The sequence below is a fragment of the Pyrus communis genome, chromosome 4 (genome assembly GCF_963583255.1).
Source record: "Pyrus communis chromosome 4, drPyrComm1.1, whole genome shotgun sequence".
NCBI classification, from domain to species: Eukaryota; Viridiplantae; Streptophyta; class Magnoliopsida; order Rosales; family Rosaceae; genus Pyrus; species Pyrus communis.
In genome coordinates this window covers 16,538,267-16,557,551 of record NC_084806.1, presented here as the reverse complement: position 1 = coordinate 16,557,551, position 19,285 = coordinate 16,538,267, and the positions used below count along the sequence as shown (strand labels likewise).

Sequence of the window (19,285 nt, the reverse complement as noted above, 5' to 3'; positions counted from 1 at the left end):
GGGTAAACGACGGAAACCTGGAGACTGACTAGGTGTTTCTTTGGCTAGAATCTACTTTTACATTAGTTAAAATTTTGAAAGGGGCAATGACCCCTAGTGGGCTTATATTATGTCCACAGTTAAGTAATATAAATCCTTGTACAATGGAATCGAACAGAAACATTAATAGGATGATTTTGAAAGCAGCTTATACATGGGTGAAATTTTCGTTTTTTTTTTTTTTAGTACATATACATGGGTGAAATTAAACACTAGCTTAGATTGAACCAAAATCTAGAAAGTTTCGTACTTCTCTGTGATGTATCTTACAAATTATGAATTGTTGTAAACCTATTTAACTGAATATACATGGGTGAAATTAAACACTTGGTTAGAGTGAACCAAAATATAGAAAGTTTCGTACTTGTCTGAGATGTATAGAGGAAGATAGAGAGAGGGTGCGGCGGCAAGAGGAGAAATGGTGAATTTTGAGGTGTGTATTATCTCACCTCATTATGCATTTATTTATAGTAGTAAGGAAGAGAGAATCCTTGCATTTCAAGGAATACAACTGAAATAGGACACTATCTAAAAGATCCTATAGACTCCCAATAGGAATACACAATCACAATCCTAACCAAATGAGGAATGCAACACTCCCCATTGAATGTGTAAATACTCAAACAAAAATGTCACATCAGGTCTTTAGCGATGAAATAAGTTCAGTTGATGAAGTTGTCAACACAATGAGCGAATGTGAGTCTCAAATCATATGGAAGAATGCATAGGTTGTAAAACTCACAAAACCTCGCTATGGTAAAAACCTATGGTAGGATAAAACTCATAATCTAAGAAGAAAAGTGAGAAGTTGCATCAAGTCAAAATTAAACGTCTTCTAGACACAAGTAGAACACACATAAAGGTATGACCAGGTCAAAATTAGTGTCTCGTTAAAACCTAGTCAGGCAGCAAAAATCCTAAGGGAAAAAAAAGTACATTAAGATCAAGCAAGTATATTTTTGGATACTCCCTCTAAATTTGACAAAACTTCCAAATAAGAATCACAATTTTCGCTACGATGATAAAAATCCATCTGTTGCATAACTTGATCCTGGAACCATATAAATTAGTATTAATTAGTGTTAATCTCTCCCTTGTAATCTAATTTTATTTAAATGAAACTTCAGTTTGACCCCAATAAAATATTAATGAAAATGTACAACAATATGATAGTCATCAACATTAATTCCATATGATTCATGTATATACCAGAAAACGGATCATCGATCATGCATGCTCCATGCCCCTAAGCTAATTTCTTAATTGTTTAAGAAAACAGAAACAGTAGTACGATATACAGATATACAAATGCAACTAACTCCACAACTGTAATAACTGAAATGGTATCAGAATATGTATATTTAAAATCGAGTCAAATTTGTCCCCTTTGCGGGAGAGAATCTGATGTGAATTACATGGGGACACATGTGATCACATGAGGTTTGGAGCTAGGGTTAAGCAAATGCTCATAAATTGGTCAACGATTGCTTTTAAGAAATTCTACCAAAGCATGTGCTGCCAAGCTAAATAATTTACGGTCGGATCTCTTTCACCAAGGTCATCGGATCAAGTAATTCGGGTTTTTGAAATTTTATCTAATGGCCAACTTGATGTGATCCCTTAAAAGTTATAATGATTGACCGTTGGATAAAATCTCAAAGACCCAGATCACTTGATCCAGTGGCCTTAATGGAAGAGATCCAGAGAGGATCTCTTTAACGAGGTGAACCCACCCATAAGAATATAATACTCCAACTGAAAATTATACATCCATATCCACAGAAAATTTTGTTCTTTTTTAAGATTTACCCAAATCAAGTTGGATGAGTGGCTCAGAAATATATGATTGAAAAAATTAATTTGGTATTGACCTTGCCATTTAGTAAATTTGAAACTAAGATCTTTCATTTTATAAGTGAAGAAAAATATTGCTAAACTATTGTGTAATCGAACACACACCATGGTGTAAGGGCAACACTCCACGATGTGGTGTAAAGGCAACACTCATCTTCATCACTGCAGTAAAGTGTCACTTGAGTAAAATAAAGCAGTAAAATGTTTGATAAACTTTATTTTTAAGTGTTGTAAGTATGAAAAACATTATAAAAGTTTGATAATTTTTAATGTAAAAGTATTGTAATTGTGTATAAGAAAAATGGGCATGGCAGTGGCCTAGTGGGAATGGCGGCGGTGGGGGTGTCAATATTAGGGTGTGGCGATTGGGGTCTGGAGGTATGGTGATAGTAGCGGTTGTGGTGACAGTGACGGAAGCAAAAATGGTGGTGGTGGTGGCAACGATGGTAGTTGTAGCGTCGATGGTGGTAGTTATGGCAACAATAATGGTGGTGACATGGTGGTGGTGTCAATATTTAAGTGTGGTGGTTGGGAGTCCAGAGGTAACAATGATGGTAGGGGCGATGGCAGTGGTGGTGGTGGTTAGAGAAAATGTGTGTGAAAGATTAACAATGTTAGTTTAAATACAAGTGAGGGTTTATAGGAATTGGAAAAATTCATTAACAACTGCACTTTTATGAAAGCAGCCTACTGGGTGCTTTTAAAAACTGTTGTCTAAAGACCATTGGTATTAAAATAAGAAGGATATTTTATTTTTACAAAATATTTTTTATTGCTTAAAGTGAAACAGTTTTTTGGTAAAAAAAAACAATACCAAACAGAGTCTAAGTAAGCCTAGTTAGTAAAAGTTTGTAATTGTCAAAGGCAAGCGTTTACATAGAGTATTGTGCGAGAAAGTGTTTTAGAACAATTAGTTCTCAGTAGAGGTGCAAGTTGGAATGGAATTTTCAAGTTTACTATTTCGATTTGAAGCCCAAATATTTTGAATCCGAATAGTTTTGAACTTAGAGATTTACTAAACTAATGTATCTTGTAATTTACCTTTTGTTTTTTTTTAATTATGTGTTATCTATTTTGTAATTTACCTTTTGTACTTTTATTATGTTCATTGATAGCTTTTCACAACACTTGTATATTAAGAATGATGAACATAGTATATACTACAAAATTAATTGACTTACACGTAGGCATATACCAAATGTTATAAAAGAACAATAAAAAAAGTTTTATGATTACTCTGATTCCAAAAATTTTGAATTTAAAAATTGTGTTTTGATCCAAATCTTTGAAATAAAAATTGAAAACTGTTCACTGTCACATAGGTGTTTTCAGTTAGACATTTTACTAATTGTGTTTTGATTACTCTGATTTCTGCCAACTCAAAGAATTTGAATCATTTTTGTTAATTTTTCTTTTATTTCTCTTACTATTCCAACAAACTATCATATTCATGCTTATTGTCCCAAAAATCACCCTAGTTCTCCGAATTGAAGAAGACCTAATATTTCTTTGACAAGAAGTCAGCTGGACTTAGATGAGGGTTCTGGTAGAGCTAGGGTTTCTAATTATTATATAGAGATGATTCTTTTGTAACATCACCGATAAGGAATATCCACAATTATAAACGTTACAGAAAAACAATGCAAAACCTAGCCACATAATCACATCCAACAAAACAAAGAAATAACACTCACGATCGAGGATAAAACCTTGCATGTCCTTAATCAATCAAAAGATTTGAAAATTAACTCAAAAATACCCTGTTATCAAATTCCCTAAGCTTTCTCTTCCTCACAAAATATAGAACCTTTCTCCTAGACCCTGTCTAGCCTTCATGTGGCCTTGATATTCAAATTATTATTGCTCTGCAATGATGTCAAAAATTGCAAAACATAATGCTGAAAAATGATTTTACCATTCAAAACTTCTAGACTCTGTACGAGTTTTGTTCTCTAAAACACTTGCCTTCAAATCTAAGGATTTATGGTCGTCAATCTTTGGATTAGATATCAAGAGTTCAGAATAATACACTAAAAGCGCATTCATTTATTCTTCACCCTTGATATCAAATCTACAGGTGAGTGGCCATATTCCTTGGTCACATCAGGACGAAGAGAAACGAAGAGAACATTTCTGATATGTATATAATACACCAAGTCCACAATAAAAGTTCAATTACAGTTTCTACGGAGAACCAAAAGAGCAAGAAGAAAAATATAAGGAAGAATAGCTGTGTCTGCAACAGGTTTTGCTCAAAGCATTGAGGCAAATAAATCCACTATATGTACCTTGTACTGTAATACATTCTACCACTTTGTACAAATGAAGATTTGTGGCAGAAGCAGTAGTTTTTGAGATCAACTCCTCCCACCCAAACTACACTCACAATATTCTTCCCTGCTACCATCCCTATAAAGAATGCTGCATCGATGTCCCGTTATGGAATGAAATCAAGCTGTGAAGCCTATCCTGCACCTCTATCTATCCAAACCAGCCTAAAATAATTTAACAATTCTAACTGGATATAAGAATACTACACCCAGGACAATGGAAGTTACAATGAAGATGAGCACCTGAAGTGGCGAAAAATTTGGGGCAGATCTTGAAAGAACTGAAGTTTCGGTTAAATCCTTGTCAAAACGTGTACCACAAAGAGGAAAGTTGTGGAAGTGACCGCCTTACTCCTGTAAAAAGTGGAAGTCTGGATTCTCCAAAAGCTCTGCAGGAGGTTTTACATCTGAATAGCTCTGGTCTTGCATGGAACCAGATATATCTTCAATTGAGAAAGGAAGGCTGCACTCACAAAGCATGGTTAGAAGTTTCCAACATCAGCTTTTATAACGGAAACAAAATGAAGAAAAGAAACTTCCTAACCTGGAATTGTCATCCAGCAAAAAGGAGCTGCTATCGTCACCGCTGGATTCATCTGTCATTAGAAAGTTCATGCTGGAAATGACCTGCAAAAGAAAGTAGTTTCACTATGTCAGACTATTACGGATTAAGCTTTGCAGTTTCCAATCAAGTTTTCAGTTTTCTCATCTCACATCAGGGGCAACACTTTGAGTGTTGTAATCGTCATCCAAAGATAGTGTGCATACTCTATGAAGTTGTTGAACACTCAATGCCTGAAGAGAGAAGCATAAATGATCAAGAGACAGTGCAAACTGGAAAATTAAGTTTATTTATAAATGCTCCGAAATCTATTAACAAATCCGCAGCTTCAACCACATGCGGACTAATAATTCATTTCATCTTCCAGTTTCGCAGAGAGACTTACAGGGCATAGGTCATTTGTTAGTTCATCATAGGAGATTCTGGACTTTTGGTGTAGAACCTGCAGAGATCAAATAAGTCTTCAATTCAGAACTAGTTAACCACCAAATGAAAAAGGATTAACAGATGAATTTACCAATGGGTGATGCTATCCACACCGATTTTCACCTCTCACACGCCCCTCTCAATTTCCAGCCGTCACATCAAATGAATTGAAGAAGATCAATGGACAAAAATTAACAAGGGTGTGTGGGAGGTAAAAAGGGTGTGTGAATAGCCCTTTACCAATTTGAATTCAGTACCGTGCCCAATAATTTACTTAATAACCATCTTTGTATGGGAAAAAGTCATCATGAAATCAGGTCACTACATTTTTCTCAAACGGAAACTTCAACAAAAGCAAGCCTTCATAATTCCTTAAACAAAGGAGTGTCAGAAATGTTGCCACTTGCTCAATGAAAAATCAAAGTTTGGGTACTTCTGAACAATTCAATTGCATACAAGTTACAACCTACAGGTTGACAAGCAATGCAAAACACTTCACAAATCTGTGACGGGACATAAGCAAGAAAGGGAAGTCCATGCCAATTTCATTATAATGTCTAATTATCTAAGAGTTAACACAATTGCTCCATCTGTTGTATTTGTGTATAATGATGTTAACAGTTGCAAAATTTTTAACATCATCACATTTCTTCTCTTATCTGGTCTTATATTCCTCTTGATGAATACAGAAATATTTTTATTTTCATAATCCTTGTATATTTAACACACAAAGCATAACAAATATAAAGAATAAATGGTTATTAATATTTCCAGCCTTCGTATGATTACCACTCGGAGTGATTTGAACAATAACTAGCAGCACTACTGAGAAACGTACCAAGAATCCTACAGCCTGCCTAATATATTTGAGTTCATCCCATGATGAGCCAGCATACTGCAATGAGTTGAAACAACAACCAGCAATGATCAAAAGAAAGAATAACGGAACAACCAAAACTATTTTCAAGATGGAAGGGAGGGAAAAAATTGAAAATTAACCGTTCACTGCTGATAAGTTTGAGACAGTACCTCTTCTTTTGCTAGGTTACACCATAGCTCCAATTCAGCTAGCCCATTCTTCACATATTGGCCATTGTTGAAGGTGCAGCACTCTCGACGAAAAAGAAGGCTGCAGCAGAATCAAGCAATAAATCAGGCACGAGTTAATCCCGTCATATTTAACTTTATGAAATATTTGCTGACAAATATAAGAGTAACTTACGTATTAAAAATCTGTACATTGATATATGAGAACATTTGAGTAAATATCTTCTGGACAAGAATTGGAGGCACCTGAAAGAAGGTCAATCATTGGATTAAAATGTTCCAACGGGATACTAACCACCTTAAAATTGTCAAGAATAATTGCTTACACAATTTTCTTTCAATGTAGAGAGAAACCCACTAAGATTTGCAATGATGCTATTCCAAGGATTAGCCTGAGGACTGTTACCGGTTGATCCTTCAGGTGATTTTGAAACACCACTTTTTGGTGTTTTGGGTGCCTGAATTATCAAGGAAACTTGTGACCCGAATTAACTAAATGATACCATAGGATATAATAAACTGAAATGTTTCATGTAAGAAAACCCTAGGATACTTAACCAAAACGTTTCATCAATCAAAGCTAATTCTTGGCAACCAAAATTTTGACACATCAACCAACGTACCCAATTTGCATTCTCACCAACTTACGTAACAAAATGAATCACAAACCTAAGCAAACTGGTATAGAAGGCATCCGTGTTAACATAGCTTTTAAATCAGATGGTACAAATTACCGGCCCATGGCAAAAATTTATGAAAATGACCAGAGGTAATCTTCACACTAGCATTTAAATCACATGCTTACTTCTAGAAGATATGAACCCAGGAGCATAGAAAAAGTTAATAGGAGAAATTAAAGCTGAAAGCAATTACTCTTCCATCCTAGGACCTAAAAGAATATAAGAACCAAGGTAAAAACTCATGCCAAGCTCCAATGATGAAATACCAAACTTCATTGTACCTGGATGCAAGAAGAAAGATGAAGTGATAATTCCTTCTTCAAATTGTCTCGGACGATTCCATATATCTTTTCTACGTATGCTGTAAGTTGCTGCTTAAAGAGCAAAGCCGGATACTTGGCCTCAACCTGACGCACTAAATCAGAAGCACCAACTGAAAGATTGGCAGAAGACGATCGGAAGCCCTACGAGGCAAGAACATCATATGATATCAGGCACAAGAAGAAAGAAATCCGATACCCAAAAAATATCAAAATGGTACATGGATAAAATAGATTTCATTACTTGCGTCATCCTTCCAAATAAAGACGTAGGAGTAGGAGGTTTTCGTGGAGCAGTTCTTAAACTCCGCTGGAGCAAGAACAACAATGTAGATGTATTGGAAAGCCAATAAGCCATATGATCATTGTTATCCTGGTCCTGCAACAAACATATATGTCATTCATAAATCCATATATGATATATAACGTGCACATATATAGATGCCTAAACGGTTTCAGGTTAAATTACATATATATATTTAGTTGATTACATTTAGATGGCTAAGTAGGTTTGGATTTGTCTAATTTTCAGCAAAAGTGGTTCTTCATGAACATGGGACGCATCTTAGAGAGTTTCTTGTGTGCTATACAAAATTCAACAGTCCGTAGTTTTGTATTCAGATTCAAGAAATTGATAGTAACCGAAAAAAAAAACACTATGAGGAAAAGCACCCCCTTCAAATTATAGAATTCATGATCAAATACACTCATCAGTTAGCATAGAAGTCTTGTAAAATAATTCAATGCAACAGAAACTGTGAAAGCCCCCTATCCTCTCCCGTCTCTGCTTTGATGACTGGTTCAGTTCTAAATTACTAGTAAAACAAAATTTATAATGGATAATAATTTACCTCAATTTCAGAACCAATTATCTGAATAAGTCGGTCAAATACACTAGTTTTTTCCGCTTCAAATAATTTCCAGTGGAGAAGACATTTGTATAGTGTTATTGCGGCAACTGGCTTTCCTTCACTGAACCCAAGATTACCTGTCACGCATTTCATAAGAGTATCTACACCCTCCTGCACCAAATACATCAATAATGCAGAATAAGCTTCATGAGGAAAAGTAAAGAAAAAATAAAATAGATAGAGTAAACAAAGAAAAAAGAAAGGAAAAAAAATTGGAAAGAATGATTTGCTTCTCAACTACATACATGTTGTCTTTCAATTTGGGATTTCCTGAAAGACTCTGAGCCAAATTTCTTTGACGGTGTAGGTCTCAGTGGTTCCTACATTAAATCAAACCTTAGGATCGTACAAAGAACAACAAATAAACACCAGCTATGGTAAACAACGCCTTGATTTAAATTATTCACTTACATGATGACCATTCCCCAAAGGCTGCAATTATAGGGGAGAAACAAAATCAATAAAATGTTCTTAGCAGGACCAATGCGAAACAAACATTCCTATGGGAAGCCTACCTGAGTTTCTATTCCTGCCAAATGCTCTGACATTTTCATAGAAGCTGACATCTTTAATGCTTGCTGACGCAAAATTTGGTCCTCGGTTTCTATGTCAGAAAGTTTTTCTTCTAGCCTGAGGAATGAAAATTCACTGTCAGAGTAACAATCAGTGATGTATCCTAATCCAATTTGACAGAAGTCAAGAAAGAACCTCTGCATGGCAGTCTTCAAATCAATTATCTTTGATTCTGCCTCCATAGCCTGCTTGAGCCGCTCTTCACTGACCCTGCTTGTTTCTTCAAACTTTTTCTTCATTTAAAAAAAAAAAAAAAAAAAAAACAACAACAAAGGCAAAAAAAACCTGACAATTGTATATTTGAATGCAATCATAAATCTTCACTTTATAGTTTATATACCTGAAATATGCAAGACCAACAAATGCATATAAGAGTTTTAGTGCCTTTACCTTGAGCTGCTCATTTTCAGCAGTAAGCTTATTGACTATTTCCTGATCAACAACTGAAACCTCCTGTACAACTGGCACTTGTTCAGCTACTATTGCTGCAGCCTCAGCCGCTTTTTCTGCCTCCTCTGACGCTGTGGCTGCAGCCTCACGTTCCTTCATAAGCAGGGATTTAGTTTCTTGAAATTCAAGTTGCATCTCTTTCAAAGCAGACTGCAACTTCGCATTTTCCTTTGTTTTGGCCTCTTCCATGTCAGCCTGCATTTAAAGAATCCCTCTCTTGTTATGCATATAACGTAACACTTTCAAACTTACTATATAAAAGTCAAAATAGCTTTATTCCTTGTGCTCTTGTTAAGCTAAGAACCTTAATCAACAAGAATCCAAATGGATGTATAAATTACAATTGAAACCAAAGTTACATGGTGAACCAATGATATAGGACAGCACACAAGATGCAGGCGCCAAATAGGCTTAATCTGAGAGAGCGATAAAATAGAGAGGAGAAGAGAGAGTACAGAAATATATTTGTTTATTCTTTGAACCAAATAGAATTTATTGTTAGACTTGGAAAGATGGTTTTAGTCCTAGTCCTTTCAAAGAGTACATATCTTTTCTAACCAAGGAGTTGTTACTGCATGAATCAAATTTCGTAGAGAACTCCAAGCAGAAAATATAAAAACACAATTCTTTTTCAGCCTACAAACAGAATGCTTTTACAGCCTTACAGCCTTATATCAAATATTTCAAAGGCACGAATATGAGGAAACTTTAACAAATGGAAAGATTGGAGTATTCACCAGGAAATCATATCATCATAGTTTATTTTTGTGGATAACTTTAGCTGATTGGCATATCCATACACAAGACGACAGTCAAATAATGATTACATGATTACAGTCATGGTAGTTACGTAGGATATTATGCATTAACATATTACAGAGAAGATAGGGATCGTTACCCTCATTTGCTTCTCCAGCTGCAGGCGCCAGGTTAGCTCTTCAACTTCCTTTTCCAGCTTATTTTTGGCTTCTTGGAGAGCACCAGTTTCCTTTGCAGCCTGAGAAAAAGATAAATTAATTTAAAAATATAATGCTCATTTTGCATATACACTCTGATTGAAACCAGTATACATAGGTTTGGAACAAACTTTCAAATAAGGTACCAGAGAGAGAGAGAGAGAGAGAGATCACTTGACCATGATTTTCATTAGTTGTTACTATCTTTTAGAATGCATCTTCTTGATGGTTGAACTCATCACTTAGACAAGATAAAGGAAGTCCATAAAACCAGATCCGACATAATTAGCTTTTTTTCTTGTTAAAGAAATCATCACTTTTTTAGCCTTTTCAATTGAGTTCTTGAGCACTTTGTCATTTCAAACACAAAATATAAAAGTATATATGACAAAATTGTGGACTCAGACCACCAAATGAACTGAAATAGGAATTCCATTGCGTTCTGAACGAGGCCAAAGAAGCAAAGCAGCTGAGTCAAGATCTTGAGGTGTTTTAGGTTGAGAATTAAACAGTAGAAAAATAGAATATGGCAAAAGAAAATGCTAGAGAGAACACTATCAAATGCAGAGCATGATCAAACTACAGTTGCCTACTCCAGTATCATAGCTAAAGTACTCAAGTATTATTTTCACCCTTAATGAAAACCAACAAATTTGACCAGATTGCAGATGTGGATTATAGACAAGACAAAAGCTTGTTAAATACAAATAGCATGGAAATTTACATAGCAAAAGACACCGTGAGAAAATACTCGCCAGATTGCAACATATGGAAACGAAGTTAACAAGCAGACCCACAAAGGTAAGACAAGGCGTCAAAAAATCAAGAGGAGAAAATCAAAAGCTAAAAAATTCAAAAGAAAGAAAGGAAGAAGGTATCACCATCTTTAGCTTCCGCAACTCTTTACGAGCAACTATTTGTCTCCAACCACATTGCCACACAATAGCTGCTTTCTTCATCCTCAAATAACGAGCATGGGCTAAGTGTTTCCGGCAATGACTCTGTAATAATAATCAGAATCAGTGCATAAAACCATAAAAGCATAAAAGAGATGACAAACTTAAAACCAACAGAGAACTACAACAACCAGCCTTAAACTAAAGAAAACCTAAATATAAATTTCGGAATCAGGATCTGGTACATTTGGTTTTCTCTTTTAATAGCCTTTCTCTCAACAGGGGTTTCTTTTCTCTATCACACGAATTTTGGGAAATAAAACAAATAAATAAACTTTTCATTTTGGTAAGCTTTTTTATCACATTTTCTTATATTGTACAAGAAAAAGATAAAGAAATTGTATTGAGATATTGAGCAAATCATGAAATCCCATATATCTCAGAAATTATTGCTATACTAAATCATGAAATCCCATATATCTCAGAAATTATTGCTATACTAAAAAAGAAATGTAATCTTCACCTGTATCACAGTTGTAGCCCTTGTTTTCCTCCTGGACCTAAGCTCCTTACGAGCAGCCAGCCCTCGCATACCAGTTTGAATAGAAACAGCTGAAGAGCACAAGTTTTTATAACCATTCCTAGAAAGAAACGAGCGACCATATTTCTGGATAATCACAGAAGCAGCTTCCCTTCTCATGTTTTCATATCGATGGTGTGCAACTTGTCCTGCAATCAGTCAAAGAAAAAAAAAGCTCTTAGTACCAGCTCTTGGGCTATAAGGCAACAAATCACCAAGAAGTACAAGGTGAAAATTCTTCCGTACCTCTACATAAGGCTTGGACTTGGATGGCAGACAACCGCAACAAGACAAATTTTTTGCGACATAGGTAGGAGCGAACTTTTCTCTGCATAACGCTAGCCGATCTTCCCAATACCTCACTTCGATAAGCATCTAATTCTGCCATCTGGCCAGCCCTGAGGAACACTTTTGTTTTCCCAACCTGCAACAGAAACATATCAGGAAGAGTGTCCTTTTAACCCTACAAAAGATTGTAGGTTAGGATCATGTAAAGCTCGGTGGTAAAAAGCAGCTTGATTCCTGAAAAAGTAGATTTTCCAATTGCAGTGCAGTAACACTATACTGCAATATAAAGACAAGATCTATGTGACAAGAAAACTGTTATCCCTTTTAAGCAAATGAATGCAGAAAAACAACTACAGGAGTGGAAATATAATGAGTTGCCACTTAATTATTTAACAATTTAAAAAAATGGGATAAAATCTAACTGTAGCTCCAAATAACTGTGTGAAAGCAACAGAATTGTTTGAAATACCTGATATCCCTTGAGGTTGACCTTTTGTAAAAGCTTCTTGCATGCCGTGACCTCATCAACGCTGAAAATAATAAACTAAGAAAGTTAACAGAACTTTTACAGAAAAACCAAGACGAAGAAATCCTAATACTAAAAATCTGAGTAATAGATTTCAAGTGCAAGATATCCAACTTAAGCAGACGATGAAAACTAGCCTACAAAACAATAGAATTTTCTCCATCAAAACAGGACCTTAAGCCCAAAGTGATTAGAATATCACAGATCAGTTATTTTCCAACTAGTGAGAATTTCTTGACTGTTGAAATTCCAAAGATATTGAAGCACAAAATGATGATTCAAATCTAACTTTAATCAGCAACTCCTCCTTTATCCCAATATAGTTTGCAAAACACTTGTTTTCCCCCAGCCATAAAACTGTTATAGTTTGTGCTGTGTATGTGGTCCATTACTCTTGTGCAACATCAAAACACATCCTTAAAAAAATGGAAAACAGACACCCACATAGATAAACCGTAATGCATATATCTTTGTTGTAGATATATAGTACATTAATCATGTTGAGTTCATTGTGCGGTCAATGCAATCAACTGTTGCAGGACATCCATGAAGTTCTACAGAGGTAGTGCAAATATAGTACATTCATTTTCATTGTGTTAAATACAATGTGTGGTCAGTGGGATCAATTGGTGGAGACAACGATGATGTTCCAGAAAGATAAATACATAGATCGAGAGTCCATTAATGCAGGTTGGGAATCGTGAGATAAATTCTATAGTCACCAACGGAAAGGAACAAGCATCAAAGTATTAGAGAAAAGCCCACAGTCCAGATTACCTTACAGATGCATGAAATCAAAGAATATACATATACAGAGAGAGAGAGAGAGAGAGAGAGAGATTAATTGATATTCAGAGAATTTCATGAAACTACCTTCCATTTAGAACCTCAGGTGCCAGAACTTTAAAACGACTTGTAAATTCTGCAAAGGTCTTTCTAGTTGGATATCCAGCACAACTAATCCGAATTGCCTCCATTACTCCCTGGATTAGATACATACCAAGTCATACTGCATTACTATGCAAGGCGCAACCGGTAATTTTTTTTTTTTTTTTTGGGACTACACACTATGCTTACCCCGCAGCAAAGCTGCTGTAAAACAGCACTATTTTCAAATATGGCCGGTTTGAGTTGATTATTTGGCTTTACACAGCGTATGTAGTGAGGCTCAATGGCACTTAGCGTTTCAAGCAGTGATTGCAATTGTTGCTGTTTAAGAAGATGATAACGCATAAAAACAAAAAAAACATAAACAAAATTTCACTGATGAATGAGCATAAGCTTCATTAGAAATTTAGAACAGAAAGGGACCTTGAATCGAGAACCTATTGATGAGAACTTTGATTGTTTGGCAGATTCTTCGGGTAAAAGAGGGAACAAGCCTGAAACAAAAGAGCATGTGGAGGCACTAAGGAGTGCTTGATGCTCTGCAACAACATAATCTTTGTTCTTATCCAGGAAGAACTCTGTTTGATAAGTAACCTGAAAACCAAATTTTCTAACGACATAAACATCGAGCAAGTTGATAACTTCTCCTTGATAGGGTTTGATTAGTCTGGTGTAGTTTATATACGAGGTTAGTGTTGAATTCAAAACTTACATCACCAGCATAATGGCAAATGGTAAAGTCGGTAGGCGACAATTTCGGCTTGTTAAAACGTTTATGGTCTTTGAAAGTTTGATAAAGCTTCTGTGAAAATGTTTCATGTGTTGATCTTGGGAACATACTACAAGAATAACAAGAGCTTGTCACCAAATCACAAGAAATAAACGAAAAATAGTTCGTAGTAAATAGTCAACAAGTTGATAGCTTAAGAGGAGGGAGGGGGCATCGTATTAATATTTTATATTCCAGTGCATACCAAGCCTCATCCAGAAGAGCAATGATGCCACCAGGCTTCTGAAATGATAAAAGCATATATCAGAAAAACAAAACACGATATAAAAAGCAAAGAAAATAATATGTTTAATTCAAAGGAAAAATGAACAGACCTTAATCAAAATTATTGAAAACTGGCATACCTTTTCAATGAGATCAAGAATATCCTGATTATCGATGAACTCTATGTAACTCCAATCAATTTCTTCTTTAGTATATTCTTCTTGCTCCATCTTGAACACATGCTGTCAAGCAGAATGTTGACACTTAATTGAGTAAATGAGAGCAGTCGGGAGGATCCAAGAATACCAAAGAATACATATTATGTATCCATGCCCACACCTGGTTGAAATGCTGCTGCAATTTTTCATTTGTCAAATTGATACAAAATTGCTCGAAGCTGCACACCAGTTAACAGTTTTAAAATTAAACACATGAGGACTCAACTCAAGAATATAAACAAAGCAACCAAGCCAACCTAAGAAGAGAGAACAGAACAGAGCTGTCACAGAAATGTGTGAGCAGTCAAGTTTTGCACTAGTGAATAATGCATAAAAGCAAAGGCTGTGATATTAGTTGAAAGTTTTCTGAACCAGAAGTGATAACACGAATAAAACACTTAGGACATTGATAGAAGCAAAAGCTGTAGTATCAGTTGAAAGTTTTCAGAACCAGATGTGATTGCGCGAATAAAACATTTAGGACATTATTCAGGATTTTAGTGTAAAGGAAAAAGTCTCTGGATTTAAATGGCATCATACAGCCACAAATACTTTTAACTTTCCCAATCAAGATCCCAGTCCAAAAAACAGAAGGAATCGATGCAGTCCACTGAAATAATTTAACCTTTAAACGATGAAAATAAAAGCATACCACTTAAGCACCTGTTTGTCTTGAAACTCTCGAATCCATAAATATCCAGAACTCCAATCAAATTTTTGGAATCAGGATCCTGACCAATAGAGTTATTTATCTTGTTCACAAGCCTGGGGCAATCAGTTCACCACATAAAAAAATTAAAAAAAATTAAAAAAAAACAATAAGAACCAGATCAATGAAGAAAGTTTTTTGCTGAACGATGAACTAACTAGTAAATTCATAAACCTACCAATCAAATAATCTTGAATAAACAATTTTGGCCAATGCGTCTCTACTGATGGCTGCAGAATCTGGATCCAAACTTTTCGTTATGGTCTCATCACGGGTCACAATCACACGTTTGCACAGAGAATCTTCAAGAGATTGCTCATCACACCTAACATAAATTGTAGACAAAAGCTTAGCCATTTACATATGAAAACATCAAAAATCACATGTGGATATTTACAACAACAACAACAAAAAAAAACAGCATAAAGCAATGGACACGAACATGAAAAGTTCAGCAGCAGTTCTGAGATGGAACCGAGATTTATCATCCTTGGGTTCAGAAGAATCAGTTTCATTCTCCTTTGCAAAGTTAACATTGCCTAAATGAAGTATTGCAGCTACAACTCGAAATATTGCATCCTAAAAAAAGCAGAACAATGGTCAATATATTTGACAGAATATTTAATGCTCATAGCTATCCAGTGACATACCTGCTCATCAGAGCTGATCCCAACCACATCCATAGCTTTCCTAGTTGTGAGGTACTCCTCAGAATCATCCACCCCGTCCAGCTCATAGCAGTTTGACTGATTTAAATAATGAAATGTTCTTAGATTTCCCAATTTGTACTTCTCAACATCCTGAACGTAGGCACAAGAACAACATCCAAATGTTAGAAATTTATATCAAGAACTAGTTATGTCATTTTGACAAGGAACTGTTCTTAGGTTTAATCATCTCAAACTAAACTCCCACTCTAAATGACCAAGAGTGGCACTACCATGCAACAAAAATTCCACACAAACGCACCAACAGCTAGTAACAAACTAGAAATCCATATCAACTTAGGAATGGTGAGCACCGAGCAGTAGAATAATTTAGTTAATACAACTAGGATCTATATTATCCAGTGATTTTCTGGTTTTTTCTAATTCAAAGTATTTACTTTTTAGTCAGAGACAATTAGTCATGCCTTTATATAATAGCACTTGACCATATGTAGAACATATTGTATGTGTATAGGAGATGGAGATCATTTTACCTCTGGAGGTGCAGAACAGAGCATATAAAAGCAATGGTAATTTCTCTCTGGATCAGATACTTGACAAACTCGGGATCGCTCCAATAAATAAGTTCTAATGGCAGCTCCTGAGATTCTGCCCGTTTTATCAAACTGAAGCTCCACGAACTTACCAAAACGACTGCAATTATGTTAAGCTCAATTAGAGCGGAAATTAACCCAAATGAATAGAAGACATAACTGAAAGAGATACGCTCTTAATAATAACCTTCCACTGTAAGATTAGCCATCCCATCAGACTTGTAAAAAAATTATTTTAACTAGTAATCCCGGTAGAAGAAAAAGAAACAAGGTTCCCACCTGGAATTATTATTTCTGACAGTCTTTGCATTACCAAATGCTTCAAGAACAGGGTTAGACTGCCATTAAAAATAAATAAAAAATAAGTGAAGGAATGGATTTTATCACTAGCGCAAGTCACTTCCCAAAAAAGTCATGAATTATAGACAACTTTAGAAGACAACGAAAATAGAACTGTAATGCTAGTGTACTACTACACGAGTAAGAACATCGTAAACTTGTTACCTCCAGGACTTGCTGTTCCACAGACCGCCCCTCAGATACAGCTCTTCCACCCATATGGGCAAGATAACGCATAAGCATCTTTGTACTTTCTGTTTTTCCGGCTCCACTTTCCCCACTGACCAAAATTGCTTGGCTTATTCCCTCGTTAATCATCTGTCTGCATAAAAAAATACTTTTTATTTTAAGTCACACCACACACTTTAAATGTGAATCCAATGGAAAAGTTCAACAAAGTACCTGTAGGCAGCATCAGCAATAGCAAAAGGATGTGGACTCAGCTCACCTAAAGCCACCCCTTTATACTGCTCCATCATATGATTATCATATAAATGAGGTAACCTCCGGAAGGGGTTCACAGCTATCAATATACTTCCTGTATAAGTCTGGAAATACATTATGGAGTTTAGATCCGTCTACACTTAAAGTCATACCTCTTAAAAAGATATTGTCGGTTACAGTATTGACTATGCACAAAAAAAATCCATGTTTAAAGACCATAGTTGAGAGGTGAAGAGAATGCAATTTTGGGAAATAACATGACATAGATGACTTTTAGGAACTCACATATACTTGAGGTGAAAAGGATTTAAACAAAAATAAATCTCCCAATCGGTCAACAGAGAGGGTATGTCTGGGTAGTACTCACGTATATTTCATTTATAGTGTATCGACTTTTTAAATTCTGCAAAACCCCTGGTTCATGCAGATAAGCCAACTTTGTCATATCGTCTACACCACATTGAGGAAATTCAGGATCCTTTGGGTAGACACTGGATGCTTTGACCGTAACCTACAACAAAAGGGGGGAAAAATAGTCAATGAGATGATCATGAAATTTAGTAATATACAAGGATGACCAGTCACTAGATTTCAATATACATGCAATAAACAGGAAGGCTTCTGTTGAAAAATAAATAAACATGATGGCTCTGTCTATGTCAAAAGGAAATGTAAAATGAGGAACAGGAAATACATGTAGTCAAATGAAAATTGAGTCATTATTCAGTCAACAGAGAACATTATTTGATTTGATGTGGATATACTATGCCAGTAAAACATTTTGCTTCTACCAATCTAGTAAGTGTTTTTAACATTATTCGTTCTCACTTTTCCTACAAACATGATAGCTCTTCTAGGCCCTCTGTGTGATAGTTCTGCATTTGAATTTTAGGTGCTAAACAAAGTCATGCTGAAGTTCGACATTAAGTTATATGTTGGCTAACAAAACTGGAAGCAAGGCTCAATAAGAATTTTGAAAACAAAAGCAGCACTGACCGTCTTCCCTGATGTACAGTTTATTTCAATCTCTTCATTATTGACTCCTACAACTTCTCCATCAATCCAGGCTTCCTCAGGATCCTCGACCCAAACATGAGATCCAACCGCCAAACTGACATTGGCAGCCTGTGTGGACATTGAAATATCAGCCCGTCCATAAGAAAGAGCAAGCCAGATCTTTAATTTTAAAATCACCAAGAAATTGATACACGACAGACACGAAAAGCAAGCATTAGACAGCGAGATTATGACGCAATTATAATTTTGAACTCAAAAAAAGATTCTACAACAAAACTGTGACGTGATACTCATTTAGCATACATTCCATTTGATATACTTAATAATCACATTCTGATTGAAGGAAGCATCAAACACTTATCCAGAATGTTGGATGCACTTCTGGTGTAGAATCAATAGCATCCATTCATATGATAAAGGTGGACTTAAGCTCTTTCAGATTTATAATCTTCTCATTTGTCAAGATAAGAATAACTGAAGCACTAAAAACCGTTACACAATGGCCAAAGATGTGTTGTAAAAGAGACTCAAACTTTTATTTTCTTATTGATAAATATTCCATCCGAACGACATCAATAAGGCACCTCCATAGGACACATGAAGCATACAAGGGAGAAGCATTAGTGTTTGAAGCCAGGCATTCATTTACTGTCATAGTATCACAATTCTGGCTTGCATTGACTTCGCTTCATGACACAGAATTTTGATTACTTGCATTAACCATTGCTTCATGGCCGGTAGGTTAATGCAATTCGAACTCCAGCAATAACGACAATGCAGCCATCTTTACACCAATTATGTTGAGAAATATTAGTAGCGTTTACATGGCGGAAAGCCATTTCTTCAGTGACTGTTTACAGCCCGATTATATCCTCTCTTAGTTTATACTAAATTACACAGAAAAACTGCTAATTTCAATAATTTTACTAAAAATATGAACTTGAACAATGTACATATCTTAATTTTGATTTACCATG

At 35.5% G+C, this 19,285-nt stretch overlaps 1 protein-coding gene across 1 annotated transcript; it reads right to left on the bottom strand.

Annotated features, from left to right (window-relative positions):
* Nucleotides 1-4,167: 4,167 nt before the first annotated feature.
* Nucleotides 4,168-18,428, bottom strand: LOC137730820 (myosin-8-like). The gene is made up of 38 exons (XM_068469802.1): nt 18,288-18,428; nt 17,659-17,802; nt 17,250-17,395; nt 17,013-17,169; nt 16,788-16,846; nt 16,449-16,608; nt 15,898-16,047; nt 15,690-15,826; nt 15,426-15,572; nt 15,202-15,303; nt 14,660-14,717; nt 14,461-14,562; nt 14,301-14,338; nt 14,039-14,165; nt 13,750-13,920; nt 13,516-13,647; nt 13,312-13,421; nt 12,382-12,442; nt 11,871-12,048; nt 11,568-11,773; nt 11,030-11,149; nt 10,091-10,189; nt 9,067-9,387; nt 8,878-8,975; nt 8,685-8,799; nt 8,581-8,601; nt 8,415-8,489; nt 8,110-8,280; nt 7,503-7,637; nt 7,220-7,402; nt 6,585-6,716; nt 6,434-6,504; nt 6,241-6,340; nt 6,050-6,106; nt 5,171-5,227; nt 4,938-5,018; nt 4,768-4,850; nt 4,168-4,686 (listed from the first exon to the last, which is right to left on the bottom strand). Exons 1-38 carry the CDS (start codon nt 18,426-18,428, stop codon nt 4,572-4,574), a joined length of 4,560 nt encoding a protein of 1,519 aa, XP_068325903.1. The 3' UTR covers nt 4,168-4,571.
* Nucleotides 18,429-19,285: the final 857 nt, after the last annotated feature.

Bases quoted from the DNA above. Each gene is read 5' to 3' on its own strand.
- LOC137730820 (XM_068469802.1), bottom strand. From the start codon at position 18,428: ATGTCCACACAGGCTGCCAATGTCAGTTTGGCGGTTGGATCTCATGTT. The intron at 17,170-17,249 runs GTACTTTGTTGA...TTTTTTATGCAG, and splicing joins ATTGCTGATGCTGCCTACAG to ACAGATGATTAACGAGGGAA. The intron at 14,718-15,201 runs GTGCTTAAGTGG...ACTGGTGTGCAG, and splicing joins GAGAGTTTCAAGACAAACAG to CTTCGAGCAATTTTGTATCA.